We start from the raw sequence: 17,482 nt of genomic DNA, 5'->3' as shown, positions 1-17,482 counted from the left end.
GTGGTGGGGAGCCTTAGCAAGGTTCTCGAGTGGAAAAGGGACAACACAAGTCTTCATAGGAAAGGTCCCCCAGGGCTGGCGAGGACAGAATGAGGGCGTATTGTGAAGGTCTGCGCCATAGATCTCAGGCCTAGACTGTGTCGAGAAGGTGACACAAGGAAGTGAGTGTCCATCGGGGGGGGGGGGGTGTGGAAGCACGATGGATGGGCCTTGGTGGCTGAAGGGTTGCGGGGAGCAGGGCATGGGGCCGGGGTTAGGGACAGCCGCTCAAGCTAGGGTGGATGGAGGAGCCAGCCCTGACTACAGGGAATAGAAATCTGTGGGGACCCCAGGAACAGAGAAGGCTATGGGCTGGGGGTCTGGAGGCCCACCCTGCTGTTACCAAAGAGGAGATTGAATTGCAGAGGGACAGGTCCCAGCACCTACACCACTCAGAGGAAGAGAGATGAGGATGAGACCTCCTGCCTCCTTAAGATGCCACATGGTAGGGAGGCCGGGAGGTGCTCTTCTAGTGTAGAGGTGTCCTAAGAGGACGAGCATGTGCTAGTGCGTGTCGTGTGACAAAAATGGTAGCGCACTGTACGTATTCTGCAGGCTGGTTTTTTCCTCTGTAGTATGTCATGAACTTACATTTCCAAAGTCACCGCACAGTGGAGAGTCCCACATACTAGTTGATGGATGCTTCAGTGGTTTCCAGTTTCTTCTTCGCAGTTCTGATACTTTGCAGGTCACGGGTAGATCTTGAGGAGTGAGTAATTGACCCTCCACGGCCCTCCCAGCACAGCAGCCCAGTGTCTAGGGCCCCTGTCACGCCAAGCTTGCTCACCTCACCCTGTTCTCTGCCCCAGGCCCTTAGGCCAGGCCCTTCATTTCCTCCCCAGGCCCCCGAGCCTCTGAGCTCCTTGAAGTCCATGGCAGAGCGGGCAGCCATCAGCTCTGGCATTGAGGACCCTGTGCCAACGCTACACCTGACTGAGCGAGGTGAGGGTCCCAGGGTGGTGGGGAAGGGGAAGGCCGAAGAGGAAGAGCTGGCCCGTCCCATCCTCACCTCCGAGGGGGCCCGGCCCTGCCGCTCCCCACAGACATCATCCTGAGCAGCACGTCAGCACCTCCGGCCTCCGCCCAGCCGCCCCTGCAGCTGTCAGAGGTGAACATACCGCTGTCACTGGGCGTGTGTCCCCTGGGCCCTGTACCTCTCACCAAGGAGCAGCTCTACCAGCAGGCCATGGAAGAGGCCGCCTGGCACCACATGCCCCACCCCTCTGACTCCGAGCGGATCCGGTGAGGGGCCACAGAAAGGGGGGTGCGGGCCAGCACTCCTGGGTCTGAGGGCGAGCGTCTGAATGCTCTCTTGAGATCAGGACAGGAGCTGTAGGCAGCTGGCACTGACCCTCTTCTTGCTCCCACAGGCAGTACCTCCCCCGGAACCCCTGTCCGACGCCCCCCTACCACCACCAGATGCCACCCCCACACTCGGACACCGTGGAGTTCTACCAGCGCCTGTCAACCGAGACGCTCTTCTTCATCTTCTACTATCTGGAGGTACAGCAGGGCCCCCGGGGCAGCCTCGGGCCCCCCGGCTTCGCCGCCACCGCCGCCGTCCCCCCTCGGGCTGGAGGGGTGAGGTGGGTGCCCCACTGCGGCCACTGGGACCGCACCCTCTCCCTATCCCCAGTCCTGGGCCCCGCCCCCCCAAACCAGTCTATTCCCACTTCCAGCCCAGAGGTGTTAGAACTGCTTGGGTTGAGGGCGAGGCTGGTCCACTGAGGCAAGCCCCAGCCCTGCTTCCGTTTGCTCACCGGCAAGGCCCAGCTCCCTTCCCCGCCCCGCTAGCCAGGCTCCTTCAGTCTAGGCCATCCACCCTCTCTGCCCATCGGCACCTTCTCAGGCCTCCCTGGAGACCGCTAGGGAACTGCCGACCTTCTGACCCCAGTGAGTCACAAGGAACCACCCTCATCCCCACTTGAGAAATCTGTATTGCCTCCTTTCTCAGCTCTCATCACACATTAGTTTCTCTTCCTTCTCAAAGCTTCTCTGAAAGCAATTTTCACCTCCTGTCTCATTTTCCTTCTCCTGAGCAGCACTGGTATGTTCTGTGCCCCCAGCCCCTTCTCCAAGTGATTTTCCAGCCCGGCCGTGGTCTGTGGCGGGGGCCCCGGTTCAGCCCTGATGCCCTGCCCTGTCCCCCAGTTCCCCACCTGGTTTGGGGGTCCCCTGATGCCCCTCTCCACCTTTCCCCCACCAGGGCACTAAGGCACAATACCTGGCAGCCAAGGCCCTGAAGAAGCAATCGTGGCGATTCCATACCAAGTACATGATGTGGTTCCAGAGGCATGAGGAGCCCAAGACCATCACGGATGAGTTCGAGCAGGTGAGGGCCCTGCCCCCTCTGGTCCCACTGGTAGGGTCAGGGTAGAGACCCTGGGCTCCCGGCAGCCCCTGCGGGCCTCTGCTCCCCTCACCTCCACCCTTCCTTCGGCCGGCTTAGTCCCGCAGGCTGTTCACTCTGCCCGGGATACTGCCCTCCTATTCCACTTGGCTCCTAGTCCTCCTCCTCTAGGTCTTAGCCCCAATGTCCCTTCCTCAGAGAAGCCTGTTTGGACTCTCCCGGTCTGGTGCTCCCACCTCACGATGCTCAGCACTCCGAGTTGAGTGTGTCAGATTTTCTCACTGGCTCGTCTCTGCGCCAGGCTGTGGGTTCTACTGCGTAGGGACCTCAATGGCCCCTTCGCCTCCATGTCCCGGCCCCCAGCAGAGCAGGGGCTCAGCACATGCTCAGTGGGGAAGTTCTATTTTTAAATGGCCTTCACATATTCTAATAATCGATTGGAAACTCCCGCTTCTTGCAAACACTCTGGAGCCGGCCTACCTGGGTTTGAGCCCAGCTCTAGCTGGGTGACCTTGGGCAAGTCACTTGAACCTCTTTGTCTCAATTTTCTTATCTGTAAAAATGGGGGTGAGAGAACCTACTTTATGCAGTTGTTATGAAGATTAAATGAGTTAATAACATGTAAGTACTTAATGGTGCCTGCTACATAGTAAGCGTCATGGATTTATGTTTTCTTTTTTCAAATTACTTTCAGTTGGTGTGTTCCACAGTGACTTTTTCCCACTAACTATTTCCCTGATGCCAAGCCCCCTCACGGGATGGAGTATTATAAGGTCCTTGTCCTCAGAGAACTCAGTCCCCTCCCCCAGTTCTCCCAGGCTGCCGTTCTCTGAAGCATTTCAGACTCACTCAGAACCCAGCTCCTCTCCCACTGTGTCCTCAGACATTAACTACAGACTTCTCCGGCCACATCCTGATTTGGCCCCAAACCATCCTCCAATTATACATTTCAGGGCATCCAGTCATTCAGAAAATCCCACATCACTACTGTCACCAATAAAATGTCCCTGCAGAGTGCTTGGATCTAGACTCTGAGCCTGTTCCATTCTCCAGGATGAGGGTGTCGGCACCCATTGCCTCAAGGTTTTTGTGAAGACTAAATGCTAGGCCGTGCGTCCTGTACTCGGCACGAGCGAGCGTCCTGTGCTCAAAAGCTGCAGCCGTCAAGAAAGCCGTGGAATGCTTTGCAGACACACCTGGCCTTGGGCATAGCCTCTCTGCGGCTCCCTCCATGTCCTCCCCTCTAAAGCGGGCACGATGCCGTTTGCTACCTGAGAAGAGCGTTGTGAGGGTGGCAGGAGAGCGTGTGCGTGTAGGGCAGTCAGCCCAGTGCCCGGCACATCCACGACCCTAAGAACTGTCCCCTTTGTCTGTCGGTCCGGCCCAGATCCCAGACCACCTCGTCCACTCACTGACCGCCTTCTCCCCCGGCCAGGGCACCTACATCTACTTTGACTACGAGAAGTGGGGCCAGCGGAAGAAGGAAGGCTTCACCTTTGAGTACCGCTACCTGGAGGACCGGGACCTCCAGTGACACCGGCCCCTCCTTCCACCCAATCCCTCCCCCCGCATGCTGATCCCCCTGCCCAGGTGAGGGCCCTGCCCTGGAAGACTGGGGGAGGCCCCAAGCCATGGGGCATCCCCCTCTCCCAGGAAGTAGGGAGGGGGCTGGGAGCCTTTCTCTTCCTCTCAGCCCCCCCCGGGGGGCCCGGGGGCGAGGGCTGCCCCCTCCTCCCCTCCCCAGTGAGGGACATTTTTTGGTAAACCTATTTTCATTTTGGAAAATATTTATGAATAAATAGTTTTATATGACGGCTGGCAGCAGCGGCCTCTCCTGTACCCCCTCAGGAGTCAGTGAGCAAGGTGGGGGTCTTGTCGTCGGGGGCGCCGGGCCAGCTGGGGGTTGAACTGGGAGTTGTACCGCCGCCGGCGGTCATCTGTCTCTTCCATCTCCGGCTGACCCTCTCGTGGTGCCCGGCCTTGGACCCGGGCCAGCAAGGCTTCGGCCCGAGCCCGCTCAGCTGCTTCCCTCTGGAGACGTTCAGCTCGAAGCTGGTCCAGGGATGGGGTTCTGTGGGGAATGGAGTCAGGTCAGAAAGCTGGTGGCTCCTAGGAGGCCCCTCCCCTAACCTCTTCCGTAGAGCGAGCTGCCACCTGGAACCCCCTGCCTGCATCTAACATGTTCCCAGCCTGAGCTCTTGAGGCCTGCTGGAAGGAAGCCATCTGGTGCTGGGATGCCGTGGGCAAGCATCTGGGCCTTCCGTCCTGTGGGCTCTGCCCCAGTCTTCAGTCAGGTGCCCCTTGAGATCAAGAAAGCATACTGAGCAACACCCTGGCCCTCTCTGGGCCTCAGTTTCTCCTCTAGAAAAAAGGAGACTCTTCGATGTACGCCCTCTACACTCAGAAGCATAGCATCCTAGGGACATAAACCTTTTACTGTCTAACCCCGGTGGTTTTCAAACTCTTTGGTTTCAGGACCCCTTTATACTCTTTTGAGGACCCCAAAGAGCTGTTCTTTAAATAGGTTGTATCTGTTAACATATAGCAAATTAGAAAAGAAAACTGAGGAGTCTTCACGCAAGCATCTGTGCCATTATTAGCCTTGAGAACAGTGGTGTCTTCTCAGTCAAATAGCCTCTGGAACCTGCACTGCACCCTTCAGAACCAGCGTGAAAAAAGGGAAACGGTGTTACGAAAATAGGCTCAACTCTGTAGACCCCCTTCTCTACCCACCCAGGCCCTGGCTGAGTCCCCGCCTGTCCCGACCAGAGCTGCTGTGGTGCCCTGGAGGTCTGGGCCTTGGTCAGTTCTGGGGCTGGGTCTTCTTACTGCCTGGGCCGCTGCTTCTCAGACCCCTCCTTCTTTTCCTTTCTGCTGTGAATGCCTTCATCACCACTGGGCCTTCTCTTCTTCCCCAGATGCTTCTGCATCTCCCGCAGAGGGTCCAGGCGGCTCTTGATCTTCTCATCTGGGCCTGGGCCAGGTGAGGGGCCTCCTCTTCCTGGGGGGAGCTGGTACCAAGGGGGCTGAGTCTGGGCCTCCGCTGCACTCTGGCCCAGGTATGTCAGGATGCCCAGAGCTTTCTCCTGCCTTTCCTGAGGGGGCCAGAAAGTACAAGAGACGGTATATAGTCATTTTCGTGTATCAACTGTGTCTCCCTTCAGAATCCCTGGATGTGATAACAGGGAAACCTGGGGTGCTCTGCCCTGAGAGCCTCTGGTCCTGGGAGGTAGAACCAGTCATTCAACAAACTGGCATCAAAGGCCTGTCCTGAACCAACTATGCCAGGTGCTGGGGGAGTAGCAGACCTAGGGCAGGCTGAGCTCCTGCCCTGGGCGACAATTGCAGGTGCAGTAACAGCACAGGAAAGGGATGATGAGGAGGAGCTACTTCAGAGTTCAAAGGCAGGTACTTTGGGGGAGATACTCGAAGAAAATCCTGAAGGAAGCAAGCCAAGCAGAGGAGTGATGGTGGGGGTTGGGTATTAAGTTCAGAGTTTGATGGGAAATCCCAGAGCGAGTGAGTGACAGGATCTGATTGACGTTTCATAAAGCTCCTTAACACTTCTCAAATCCCTGTAGGGTTCTGACATTAGGTTGGAGACGCCTGCAGTTTGAAGACCTGAAAGGTCTACCTGAGCAGTCCCATAGCTGGGGGCCTCCAGCTTCCACTTCCAAGCCCTGTGGGTGCCCAGATGGCAGTAACCAACACTTGAATGCTACGCTTTGGTACTGTTTCAAATTCTCTATGTCCCTATACTCCTTAGTCTTACTTCGATGGCTAAAGTGCCCCTGTCCCTGGCTCTATTCGTGACTCCTCTGATGAAGTGGATGACACCAACTTACTTTCTCTTGTCGCTTTTCTTCCTCGTACTCTTTATTGCCTCTGGTCACCCCTTTCCCTTCCTCCAGCAGCTCCCGAAACAGGTCCACAGGGCCAGAACTTGGGGCTCCTGCTTCGAGCTCAGGCAGCGAATTCTGATGTCTGGCTTTCTTCCGTAGGAATTCTGTGCGGGCCTGAGGGGAAAGGAAATTATAGTCAGGACGTACAGAACCTAGAGGTGATTCAAGGAACTGTGAGCCTGGTGCTGACCATAGACAATGGCAGCCCATGGTGCCGGGGGCTGTAAGAAAGGGAGCATGGGGCACTGTGGGAGCCCAGAAGTGTCACCTGTCCTAGCCTGGGATGAGAATGGGCACATGAAGCAACGCCTCGGTTTTGTAAACTGCCTTTCAAATAGTAAACCATGGGTCATCAAGGCTGGTTGGGAGGAGATCCCTGGCGTAGATCCCTGGCGTAAACCAGAGGGGATCCCAACCTATAAAGGCAGTTAAACCATGCATTGGACCAAGCATCTGGACTCCAGGCATGGCTACCAAGTCACTACCCCAAGTCGATTAGCAATTTCTACTGATAAACGTGAATTTTAAAAGCTTAGACTACCTCTCAGCTACTGTTGAGGATCAGATTAGCTAAGGAACTGAAAGGTTTCAACCACATTAAGGCGCTAGGCAGAAATACTCTGGCCTTTGTGTGTTTCTGGGGGTCAATGCGGGGAAAGAGCTCGCCCGATGGTGTGGAACCTGGCTTGTCCCACTGACTTCTTCCCCGTGCCTTCCTCACTTCTCTGTGCAATGCAGATGGCAGCGCCCCTCCAAGAACGAATGGTCCTTATGAGGGATTTCGCAAGTCAGGCGCTCTGCACGAAGTGAGCATATAGTAGGTGCTCAATAAATAGATTTTGCAAGCAAACTAAAAAGTGATCATTTCCTTGAAATGAACCGTCCAAAGGGTCATTTATTAATTTACGAATATTAAGCTCCTCCTCTGTGCAAAGCACTGCTCTTGTCACTTGAAATACATCACTGGGGGAAATCAGGACGAGGGTGAGATCAAGGGAAGTTTCCTGGAGGTGGGCACAGGGCTAGCAAACAAAACGTCCCTCAAACTAGGGTCAGCGCCCGACACCGACCACCACACGGGGCGCACTGTGCCTGCGCACGACTCCACTTCCGGTTTTGCCGGTGGCGCCTGCGCGATTGGCCTCGGGAGCTCCGCCCGGCCTGCCACGCAGCTTACCTCTTGCTCAGCGAGCAGCACCCTCCGCTCACGCTCTTTCTCCTCCTCCCGGGCCTGGGCCTCATCACGCCGCACGCGGGCGACATTGTCCTTGTTGCGGACATGCCAGCTTTTCTTGGGCAAAATATTCATGGCGCCGTAGCTGTCCACGGACTGGCACGCCCGCCTCCTAGCACTTCCGATTGGCGAGAGGATGCTCCCTCCGCGTTTTCCCTGTCTCGGCCACAGATTGGTCCCCGACCAATGGCACGCCCTCTGGGTCTATAGCGACAGGCGATTGGCTGAGGTGCCCTCCATCACAGCGAATCCCCGACGTTCTGCGTGTGGTATCGCCTAGCGACCGCCTCTTATCAGAGTTTGAGGCAATCACAAGTGGTCCCGCCCCTGATGCTACCAGATGTGGCTGCCGATTGGCTGTCACGCCCGTCAAGTCTTCTCACGGAAGAACCCTCCAGCTCCGCACCGACGCGCTTGCGGATACGTTTGACTGGCTCATGCCCTGCTGAAGCCCTGCCCCCGCCTTCAGGACACAGATTTCAAAGAGCGCTCAGCGACCTCGGCTGTATTTATTGATACAAGAAAGAGGTTCACTACAGTCAGGGACTGGGCGGCGAGGGGCCTTCTGCAATTCTAGTTTACAGATGAAGTAACCGAGGTTTACAAAGGGTCTGGAGGCACGTCTGGGGTCTAAAAGTGGAACGTGATCCTGAGCCAGGCTGGGGACGTCAAAGAGCCCCGTTGGTCGAGCTCAGCGCCACAGCACGCTGTGCCAGGAAAACTTTATTCTGTGCCTCCTAAGGTAAAGAGAGGTGGAGGTGAGAAAGACCTTCTCTCCCCCATGTCCCTTCCTACGTCCCCCAGGACCCTTTTCAGGGACCCGGCCTGGCTCACCGTCTCTATCTGACGTTTGAGCTCAGAGACGAGGCGTCCATAGGAGTTAGCCAGAGCCACAGTGTACGCCATCAGGATGCTAGAGGAAGAGGAATGGAAGCAACTCTGAAATGCTCTTCAATTATCTTCAACGTATGGCTCCTTAGAAACCAGGGATGTGGACCCCTAAACCCCCTCCTCCTTGAGACTCAAGAAGTTCAGTACCCCAGCTCACTCCTCCCTCCTTCAGATTCAGGAGTCCTAATTCCCGCCCTCTTCCTCCTTTAGGCCTAGCAGTCCGGAGCCCCAGCCGCCCTCCTCTCTCAGACCCAGGAGTTCAGGCCCCCAGTCCCCTGCTCACTCGGACACAGGTGGTGGGGCCCCCAGGTCACATACATTCAAACTCACACCCGAAGTTTGGGCTACCTCACCTGGAGATCAGCAGAAGAGGCACAGCAAAAGCCTGGGTTCCCAGGAAGAAGAGAAAGTTCTGGGTGGTCTGAGGGAGGCTGGAAATAGACTCTGGGATCTGGGCCCAGATGGATGGCTGTCCCCGGAATGGACCACACGGCTTAGAAGGTGGGATCCTGAAGTCAGAGACAGCTGAGCTCAAGGAGGGCCAGGAATCTTAACACTGAATGAGGGCAGAGGGAGGGAGAGAGGCAGGAGCCTCTCACACTTACAGGAAGATGCTATAAAGCACGGGAACCGCAGAGACGGCCAGACCCAAGAGAAGGACCAAGGGGAAAAAGAAATTCACTGTGGAGGCCCGGAAGGTGCGGGAGGCCGGGGAGCAGATGGAGAAGAGGGTGAGCTGGTGGGGGAAGGCAAGGAAAAAGGGGATCTGAGACAAAAGAATCTGAGCCTCTTCTTTTTCCTGATCCGGGAGTCTTGGCCCCCTCCTCATTCAGGACCCAGGAGACTACTAAGTCCCCCATCCCTCAGATCAAAAAGTTGAGATAACCTAGACCCCTCCTCCCAGATCCAGAAGCCTGTCCTCCTGTCCCCTCCTTTCTTAGGACCTAGCAGTCTGGGCCCCCAGCATCCTCCTTCCCCAGGATCTAGGAGTCCAGTCCTCAATACCTCCTGCTTCAGACCAAGGGTCCCCTCTACCCCTCACCTTCTTCAGGTAGAAAAGTAGCAGGAACTTGGCTGTGTTAAGCAGCGGCAGTAAAGGGCAGAAGAAACTGCCCACCCAGACCACCGTCTGTGAGTAGATGAGTCCCAGCACCTCGTCCGGTACCTGGAACTCCTGGGTCCCCGCCAGACGACCCAGCGCCCCAGGACAGAGGCCACAGAGAAGCCTGAAGGGCGGGGCCCGGCAGAATCAGGGGCTAGCCGGCACGGAGTTTCCCCGCCTCCACTGTCCCGACCACCAATCGGAAGGGAGGCCATCTGGGACGGGGCGGGGCTTTCAAGATTCCACGTGGAGATGGAGGGGGTGTGTCCAGAGGGCAGGTCCTGAGGACCAGAGGGATCCCTGCGGTAGGGGCGGGGTCAGAGGGAAGTAACCCCCTAAAATGGGTTGGGGGCGGGGTCCGCGGACTTAGGGCAAGGAAAGGGAGCAGTCAGAGGCGGCAATAGCAAAAAGGGGCGGGGTAGAAGGAAGAGAATGGCTGGAAGGGGTGGGGCCTGTTCCAGTAGGGGCGGGACCGCAGCGAGGGGCGGGACCGCAGCGAGGGGCGGGGCTCTCACTTGCGAGGAAACTGGATGAGTAACATGACTGCCAAGCTAGTCAGCAGATCAAAAAGCAGAAGCTTGTACATCTCCTGGCCAACCCGAGTCTCCCAGCACTGAAGAAGGAAGAAAAAGGTCAGAAAGACCTCAGGACCCAGGCACCTGGAGGTTCAAGCGTCAGAGTCTCCAAATCACAAGCCTATGCGATCCTGGGGGCCCTTGTGTTTTCAAGCATTCATACCTCTAGGAGAGTATTCCAGCACCCCTAGCTCCTCCTTCCTCCTAAACCAGGAGTCTGGACCCACACAGCCACATCTTTCCATCAGAGACACAGGATTTGGAGCCCAATATCGTCCCACCTAAGAACTCGGGAGTCCCACCCCCACCCCCACTCACCGGAAGCTCTTCGTAATTGTAGCCACAAGTTTGGCACTCTTCAGCCTCAGCGTCGCCCCCGCAAGTGATCTGATTCCAGAGAGAGAAGAGCAGGACCACCAGGGAGGCGAGGCGGAGAAACACAGTCCTGGCAAGGGGAAGGCGGAGGAAGAGAATCAGCACTGACCCAGTACCCACCACTTGTCAGTTCCCTCCTCAGTGGGACGCACTCACGATTCTGCACATTTCACAGACGAAGAAACTAAGGCTCAGTGACAGAGTCAGGATTTCAATCCAGATCTTCCTAGATCCCATTTCCGCGGGATTTACACGTCTTATTTACCAGAACCAACGTTCCCCGGGCCGTCTCTCCCCTCCCCACCGCGCATCATCCCCGGCCCACCCCATGAGGCTGGAACCTGAGCAGGATAAAAACGATCTGGCGGCTCCGAGTGTAGCCCTCCAGTGGGGCAATGAGGGTGAACACGGGCGGCAGCACGAAGTTGACCCCGGAGATGAAGATGGACGGAAGGTAATTCACCACCAGCTGTAACAGTGGCGTCTGCTGGACAAGGGACGTCCCCTGGGAGGGAGGATGAACCAAGAGAAGAGGCTCTGGGATCCTGGAGGCAGGAGCCCGAAGTCCGGGGTCAAACATACCCCCCACACTTCCTCTCTAGCATCCCAGGAATCCTAGACTTCCATCTCCTCTCTGTCCCCTTGGAAATGTAGTTTCCAAGACCCCCAGACCCTCCTCTCCCAAGACCCTCCGCACCTGCAGCTCCACGGTGTACCCCGTAGCCCAGTAGATGCCATAGAAGGCTGCCCCCAGGAGCGCGACCACCAGCAGGTTGACCAGCACCCGCACCAACCAAACCCTGACGTGCTGGCCCAGGGTCCGCACCGCAGCCTGGCGCCGCACCGTTGCTTCCTCCAGCTCCACCTGCAGCCGGGAGAGATGTCCACTGGGGCTCCATTCCCCGAGGCCCGGGCCGCTCCACAGCTCCTCAACTTAAACTGACGTAGCACTCGCTCCACCCGATAACGACCTCTGCAGTGCTTGTTCCACCCTCTGCGGGGCCCGGGGAGAGACCCAGGCCCCCTTACGGCCCCGCCCATGGTCACAAGCCCCACCCCTCGGCCAATCCCGGCACGCCAGGCCCGTGGCCCCGCCCATCACTCCAAGACCCGCCCCTTTCCAGCCCCGCCCCGTGACCCCGCTCTACTTCGCGCAAGGCCTGGAGTAAGTCCCGCTCCTTTGTGGCCACGCCCATCGCTTAACTTTGAACCAAGGTGCCTTAGGCCCCGCCCCTTTCTTGCTGCTTACTTTTTCCTGCATCCTTGGACCCCAGGCATCCCTATTATGGCCTCCTCTCAACCCTCTCATTCCCCAACACCCGCCTCCCTTAGGAGGAAGCTCCGCCCAGCGTCTGTCCCGAATCCCCGTCGCTGTGCCAGGCCCTGTGTGATATCCCAGCCTGGTCCTGTCTGGCCCCTATCCAGTTGTAGACCCCGCCCCGCAAGCGAACCTGCAACTCATACAGGATGATGCGCTGGCGCAGTCGCACGTGGACGTCCCCGCAGAGGCCAAAGTCCCAGGCTGAGAACACCCGGTGGCTGTAGCTGGTCAGAGCCCCCGACTCGGCCAACAGTGTTTGCTTCAGCCCGGACACTGAGCTGAGAGAAGGGAGACCCGGGAGACTGGGTATAGGGAAGGACAGCCATGAGCGGGGAGGCGGGGGACACCCCGTCTTACGGACAAACAAGGAAAATGAGCCCAAAGACCTTTGGCATTTGGTGAGCTGCCACCTGATGGAGGAGTGAAAGAGGCGGAGACGCAGTTATTGGAGGCAAAGGCCAGGAGATTCACAGATAGACGCTAGACGCGGGGAGCGCATGTCCCAAACAGAAACCTAGGAGATGGGGACAGAGCTCCAGAGAGAAGGGGGCAGGAACCCAGAGTGACAGGGACAGAGGCCCTGGGGAGACACAGAGACCCCAAAAAGAGATTTAGAGAAAGAGAAACAAAGGCTCAGTGAGAAAGGAGAAAATAATTCTAGAATGGGGAAGGAGGCGTCAAAGATTCAGAGTGAAGGACGGATATCCAGAGAAGGTGGTGGAGGGAGAAAGGCTCAGAGAGAGGAGGACAGAGACCCAGGAAGGAGACAGAGACCCAGAGAAGGGTCAGTAAAGAGACTCAAAAGAGAGGGGCAAAAACCCAGGGAGGGGATAGAGGACCAGAGAAAGGGGCAGAAACAGAAAGAACTGGACAAGAGACCATGTCCACCCTCACCACCCTGGCCCCGAGTCCCCATCATCGCTCAAGACAATAACTACAGAAGACTCCCGCGTTTCCTGACTTCCACCTGTGCCCCCTTAGAATCCATTCTCTGTTCTTGAGCCAGTGGGGCCGCCTTGTGATACAGATAAGATGGTACGCCCCTTTTTAAAGCCTATTTACAGCTTCTCTCTGCTCTTAAAGTCTAGGCTTCTTGCTGGCATAACCAGCCAGGGCCTGCCTGATCTGGCCCCTCCCTACTTCTTGAAGTTCAAATCCTGCCCCTTCTATTCATACTGACCTTTTATTTCTCAGAACACTCCAAACCTCTTTTCCACCACAGGGCCTTTGCACTTGCAGTTCCCTCTGCCCGGAATACTGGTGTCCTGGCTGTTCACCTTCCTGGCACCTGCCTGGCTCCTTCTCATCTTTCTGGTCTCCATCTATAGGTCCCCTACTCAGAGGGGCCTTCACTGACTACTCCATCTAATGAAGGTCCCCACTCATTATTCCCTGTCCCAGGGGTTGACAAACTATAGCACATGGCGCTAATCCAGCCCAACACCTGCGTTTGTAAGCTGAGAGAGAGCAGTAGTGTTCTGATTCTTGATATGGGTGTGAATGTACCAAGCTCTACCCTTTTATTTGTATACTTCTTCTGGATGTGTGTGATGCTTTTTAAAATGAAAACTAAATCCCGAATTGGCCACTTGTTCCCTGCTTGATTCTATCACCCAGTCCAAGCCACCACAGTCTCTCACCTGAATGACTGCAATAACCTCCTAACTAACTATTCTACCTGCTACTGCCTGGCTCATCCCTTCAACCCACTCCCTCCCTCCTGCTCCTTCTCTCCCTCCTTCTCTTCTTCTCTGTCTCTTTTTCCCCCCTTCTCTCTTCCTCAGACCCATAGACGGATCCTTTTATAACCTAAATCAGGATGATCTTTTGCTCAAGAACCTGCAATGGCTCCCATCTCAGAAAGAAACCAAATTCTTTACATTGGCTGACAAGGCCCTACATGATGTGGCCCCATTTTCCATTTCCTACCACTCTCTCCCTCTCCTTCCCTGCTCCACTCCATCCCCACAAGCTTCCTGGTGCTCCCTCAAACACACCAGGCTTGCTCCTGCTTTGCTCTGGCTGTACCCTCTGCCTCCTCCAAAGGGTACCCTAGTACTCTGGGGAATGCTCTTTTCCCAGCTATTTGCTTGGCTGAACTTCTCACCTTCCCAATGTCTTTGCTTAAATATCATGGTCCCAGTGAGCTTCCTGGACCACCTGTTAATACGGCAGCCTGCCCCAGGCATCTCTGCCAACCTCCCTCACCCAAAGCCCCTAAGCCCCAAGCAGCTATGAATGCGGTATGGAATATCGCCTGTAAGCACCACCCAGACAAGACTCTGTTTTGTTTTTGTTTGTCTGTTTCTCCCATCTGTTTTGCCCACTGCCTTATCCCAACTGCTTAGAACAATGCCCGGCACATAGTAGGTGCTCAATAAATATGTCACCTGAATGAAAGAATCAGCCCCATTTGTTTCCTATATAGCACTTCTCCCCATCAAAAAGAAAGTATGCAACGAATGTGCATGCGTGCTTGCTTGTTTAATATCTTACGTTTTGCACTAGACGCTAAGCTACAGGAGTGAGAAAAACTTCCCATCTTGTATCCCTGATTTCAGCTCAAACGGAAGAAAGGGCCACAGAGCAAGACTCAAGATTCTCGGGGAAGGGGCTTCTACCACCACCGCTCTCTCCACCCCCACCCATCCAGGGGCTCAGGGGGTGTGGGGTGTCACTGACCGACGCAGGATGAGCAGGAGGGAGATGAGACCACCGGCAAAGACTGAGCACAGGTAGGTGACTGCCAGGCGTGGGCGGGCTGGGTAAAAGCCATAGAAGAGAGGGGACCATTCTAAGTAACCCTGAGGAAGGAAAGGTGGAGCAGGGGTCACCGTGGGCCTGGGAGGAGGCGGGGTTCAGGTGCAGGTCAGTAAGGGCAGCAGGGCGCAAAGTTGGGGTGGGGGATCTCCCGGGGAACCAGAGACCTACTTCTCCAGAGAACAAGTTGAAGAGCTGGGTGGGGAAGGGGACCAGGCCCTGTTGGTAGGGGTTATAGGAGCCGCAGGGCTCGGAGCTTCCAAGGCCGGGAGGGCCTGGGGGAGCGCCTTCCAACCAGGTGGGCAGCAGCATCATGCAGGCCGTAAGCACAGAAGCCAGCACGTTGAGAAGGAGCAGGAAGCGCAGCAGGGAGAAGTAGGACTCGGTGCCGGCGCCAAACTGGCCTGCAGGGGGCAGCAGAGAGAGAGAGAGAGGCCTCGGCTCCTCCCTGAGTGCGGCCCCCAGCCCCGCCCACTCCGGCCGGGGGACTCCAGACCCCAGACCCAGGGGTCCGGGCCCCCAGTCCCTCCTCCCTCAGACCCGGGGGTCCGGACCCCCAGCCCCTCCTCCCTCAGACCCCACCCCCAGGACACGGGCCCCAACCCCATCGCACCCCCGATCTTCTTCAGGGTCCATCCCCAGGGCTGCAGGGTGCGCAAGCCTTCCTTCGTCTTCTCCTTGGATCTCTGAAGCAGCTGGGCCCATCGGGCTGCTCTAGATCCGGAGCCGTAGGCCACTTGGTCCCTGGCGTGGCGCTGCCTGGGGGGGTGGGAAACAAAGTCAGAGACAGAAAATGAAGGGCATAGCAGCCCCAAGTTGGGAACCACCCAAATGGAGAAACAACCCACCCGCAGAACGAGAAATAAACTGGTCTATTCGTAACACAGAATACTCTGTAGCAATAAAAAAGAAATAAACCTAATGCTACGCAGAAGGACACAAAAGAATAAAGATCGCATGATTCTATTTACACAAATTCCAGAACAAGCACAGTGAAACGTTGCTCTTGAGGGATGCACATTCAGGTGGCAACGCTATTAGAAAAGCTAGGACGCAATCTCACATTCAGCAAAGGGGCTACCTTTGGGGGAGAAAGGGGGCCTCGGAGGAGGGGCAGGTGGGGTTCTGCCTTGCTGTGTCCCTTGCCCTGGCTGGAGTTTACCTGGGCTCTCACTCTATAAATGTCCTCGGTATCTGTGGGGAATTCGTTCCAGGACTCCCAGCGGGTACTAAAATCCGTGGATGCCCAAATCCTTATATAAAATGGCCGAGTATTTGCATATAACCTATTTACATGGTTATATGCAATGTAAATGATATGCAAATAGTTGTTATGCTGCATTGTTTTAAAATTTGTGTTATTTTTTATTGTTGTATTGTTATTTTAAATTTTTTTTCCCTAATATTTTCTACCCACATTTGGTTGAATCAGCAGATGAAGAACCCATGGATACGGAGGGCAGATTGTACTCTTTTTTTGATCTGTACGTAGTGTTTCATGCACTTGTCTATAGGCAAATATCCTGACAAAGCAAAAAAGGAAAAAAGGAAGAAGAAATCGAGGGAAGGAGGGAGAAAGGAAGGAAGCCCAGGCCAGATTCAGGGCCCCACTCTCAGAAGGGCCTGGCGCTGGGTTTAAGGCGCTGCTGTTGCCATCTTCAAATGCATAATCAGTTCTGAACAAGGACACCCGCACTTTCATTTTTCACTGGGCCCGCAAAGTTTGTGGATGGGGAGAGGAAAGAAAGAAGTAAAAGAGAGACAGGTTTGAAAAGGAGGAGGCAGAGATAAAGGCATAAAGCAGAAAGGAAAAAAATAACAACAGATTTCAAACACACTTAGAAACAGAGGCAGAGACAGGCTTGGAGGGAGAGGAGAGAGAGTCCTAGAGCCACAGAAAGACAGGACTCTCTTGGAGGGAGAGATGTAGAGACAGCGACAGAGGAGAAAAGAAGCCAAGAGAGGCAGCTCTGAGAGAGGACAGAGGGAGAAGCAGACAGGGCGCGAGGCCTGGGAGAGATGGCCCAGGGCTCAGGGTGGCGAGGGCCGGAGGGAGGTTGGGGCCTCACCTGTGTGCCCGTCTGGCCTGCATGGGCCAGGGCAGTTCCCGGGAAGAGTGAGGCTCCTGCAGCTCCTTTTGGGCGGCTTCTATTAAGGTCTGTGTGCTACTTCCTCCATCCTCCTCCTCCTCCAGCGCCCCCCAAGGCAGCACCCCAGGGCCTCGGTACCGAAGGGTAGCTGCACTGGGGAGTCCGTTGAGAATGGAGGACAGCGATGGGCCTGGCGGGAAGGCAGAGGGCTGGGAACACCCAAGAATCCAGCCCCCAGCCCCTCCTTCCTCCAAGCAGGAGTCTCGGCCCCCTGCCCCTCTTCTATCAGACCCAGGAGTTAGGAATCCCCAGCCTCTACTTCCCCCGGACCCAGGAGGGCAGACCCCTAGACCCCCTCCCCAAGGACCCAAGTGTGGACCCCCAAGACCCTCCTATACCAGGGCGGAAGAGTCTGGGATTCAACTTCCTTTTCTCTCTTATCGAGGAGTTTGGGAACCCAGCCCCTCCCATTCCTGAGACACCCAGGTCCTAGCCCCAGCTCTCTCTTCCTCTAAGGCTAGAGTCTGGTTCTCCACACTCCTCCTCAGACCCGGAGTCCCAGCTCCTAGTTCCCTTCTCCGGTAATCTCGGCAAACAAAACCCTGCCCCCTTCAGCCCTCAGACCCAGGCAGCGAGGCCTCCCCTCTGCTCCCCAGGGCTTCCACGTGGCCTGAAGGTTGGATGGGTCTGAACTTCCCCCGGCTCCCCTCACCTCCTCTGGCCCCCCGGGGGGCTGGCCACCCCCCAGAGGAGTCCCAGGCTTCCCAGCTCGGGCTTTCTTCCATGGCCCCAGGCGCGGCTTTGTCTCCAGTGGCCGCCTGGGCAGGGCCTGCCCCAGGTAAG

General features: G+C 56.3%; 3 protein-coding genes across 5 annotated transcripts in view; 1 reads left to right on the top strand and 2 right to left on the bottom strand.

Moving 5' to 3' along the window:
• CNOT3 (CCR4-NOT transcription complex, subunit 3) overlaps positions 1-4,228 on the top strand; it is an 18,061-nt gene extending 13,833 nt beyond the window's left edge. For all 3 annotated transcript variants that reach the window (XM_012643371.1, XM_012643369.1, XM_012643370.1), the window contains exons 14-18: positions 882-981; positions 1,083-1,281; positions 1,410-1,542; positions 2,246-2,371; positions 3,825-4,228. In XM_012643371.1, the coding sequence (XP_012498825.1) occupies positions 882-981; positions 1,083-1,281; positions 1,410-1,542; positions 2,246-2,371; positions 3,825-3,923 (657 nt within the window). In that variant the 3' untranslated portion in view covers positions 3,924-4,228. The remainder of the gene's footprint in view (positions 1-881; positions 982-1,082; positions 1,282-1,409; positions 1,543-2,245; positions 2,372-3,824) is intronic.
• On the bottom strand, positions 4,159-7,644 carry LENG1 (leukocyte receptor cluster (LRC) member 1). Its single transcript, XM_012643389.1, has 4 exons — positions 7,469-7,644; positions 6,235-6,405; positions 5,219-5,484; positions 4,159-4,460 (listed from the first exon to the last, which is right to left on the bottom strand). The coding sequence occupies exons 1-4, from the start codon at positions 7,598-7,600 to the stop codon at positions 4,241-4,243; spliced, it is 789 nt and encodes a 262-aa protein (XP_012498843.1). The 5' UTR covers positions 7,601-7,644; the 3' UTR covers positions 4,159-4,240.
• Positions 7,645-8,059: 415 nt separating this feature from the next.
• On the bottom strand, positions 8,060-17,476 carry TMC4 (transmembrane channel-like 4). Its single transcript, XM_012643372.1, has 15 exons — positions 17,352-17,476; positions 16,619-16,829; positions 15,163-15,308; positions 14,721-14,953; positions 14,472-14,593; positions 11,920-12,067; positions 11,166-11,333; positions 10,810-10,973; positions 10,412-10,538; positions 10,034-10,131; positions 9,459-9,642; positions 9,022-9,152; positions 8,770-8,925; positions 8,360-8,438; positions 8,060-8,262 (listed from the first exon to the last, which is right to left on the bottom strand). Exons 1-15 carry the CDS (start codon positions 17,422-17,424, stop codon positions 8,194-8,196), a joined length of 2,109 nt encoding a protein of 702 aa, XP_012498826.1. The 5' UTR covers positions 17,425-17,476; the 3' UTR covers positions 8,060-8,193.
• Between the last annotated feature and the right edge of the window lie 6 nt (positions 17,477-17,482).

The sequence above is a fragment of the Propithecus coquereli genome, unplaced genomic scaffold (genome assembly GCF_000956105.1).
Source record: "Propithecus coquereli isolate 6110/MARCELLA unplaced genomic scaffold, Pcoq_1.0 Scaffold196, whole genome shotgun sequence".
Taxonomy (NCBI): Eukaryota; Metazoa; Chordata; class Mammalia; order Primates; family Indriidae; genus Propithecus; species Propithecus coquereli.
The sequence above is the reverse complement of the archived record's forward strand: the minus strand, read 5'-3'. Positions and strand labels throughout refer to the sequence as shown.

Bases quoted from the DNA above. Each gene is read 5' to 3' on its own strand.
- LENG1 (XM_012643389.1), bottom strand. From the start codon at position 7,600: ATGAATATTTTGCCCAAGAAAAGCTGGCATGTCCGCAACAAGGACAAT. The intron at 5,485-6,234 runs GTAAGTTGGTGT...TGGCCCCCTCAG, and splicing joins AAGAAAAGCGACAAGAGAAA to GAAAGGCAGGAGAAAGCTCT. The intron at 4,461-5,218 runs GTAAGAAGACCC...CATTCCCCACAG, and splicing joins GAGAAGCAGCGGCCCAGGCA to AACCCCATCCCTGGACCAGC.
- TMC4 (XM_012643372.1), bottom strand. From the start codon at position 17,424: ATGGAAGAAAGCCCGAGCTGGGAAGCCTGGGACTCCTCTGGGGGGTGG. The intron at 10,974-11,165 runs GTGCGGAGGGTC...CCTCCCTCCCAG, and splicing joins GGTACACCGTGGAGCTGCAG to GGGACGTCCCTTGTCCAGCA. The intron at 10,539-10,809 runs GTTCCAGCCTCA...TCCCCTTGCCAG, and splicing joins ATCGTTTTTATCCTGCTCAG to GACTGTGTTTCTCCGCCTCG.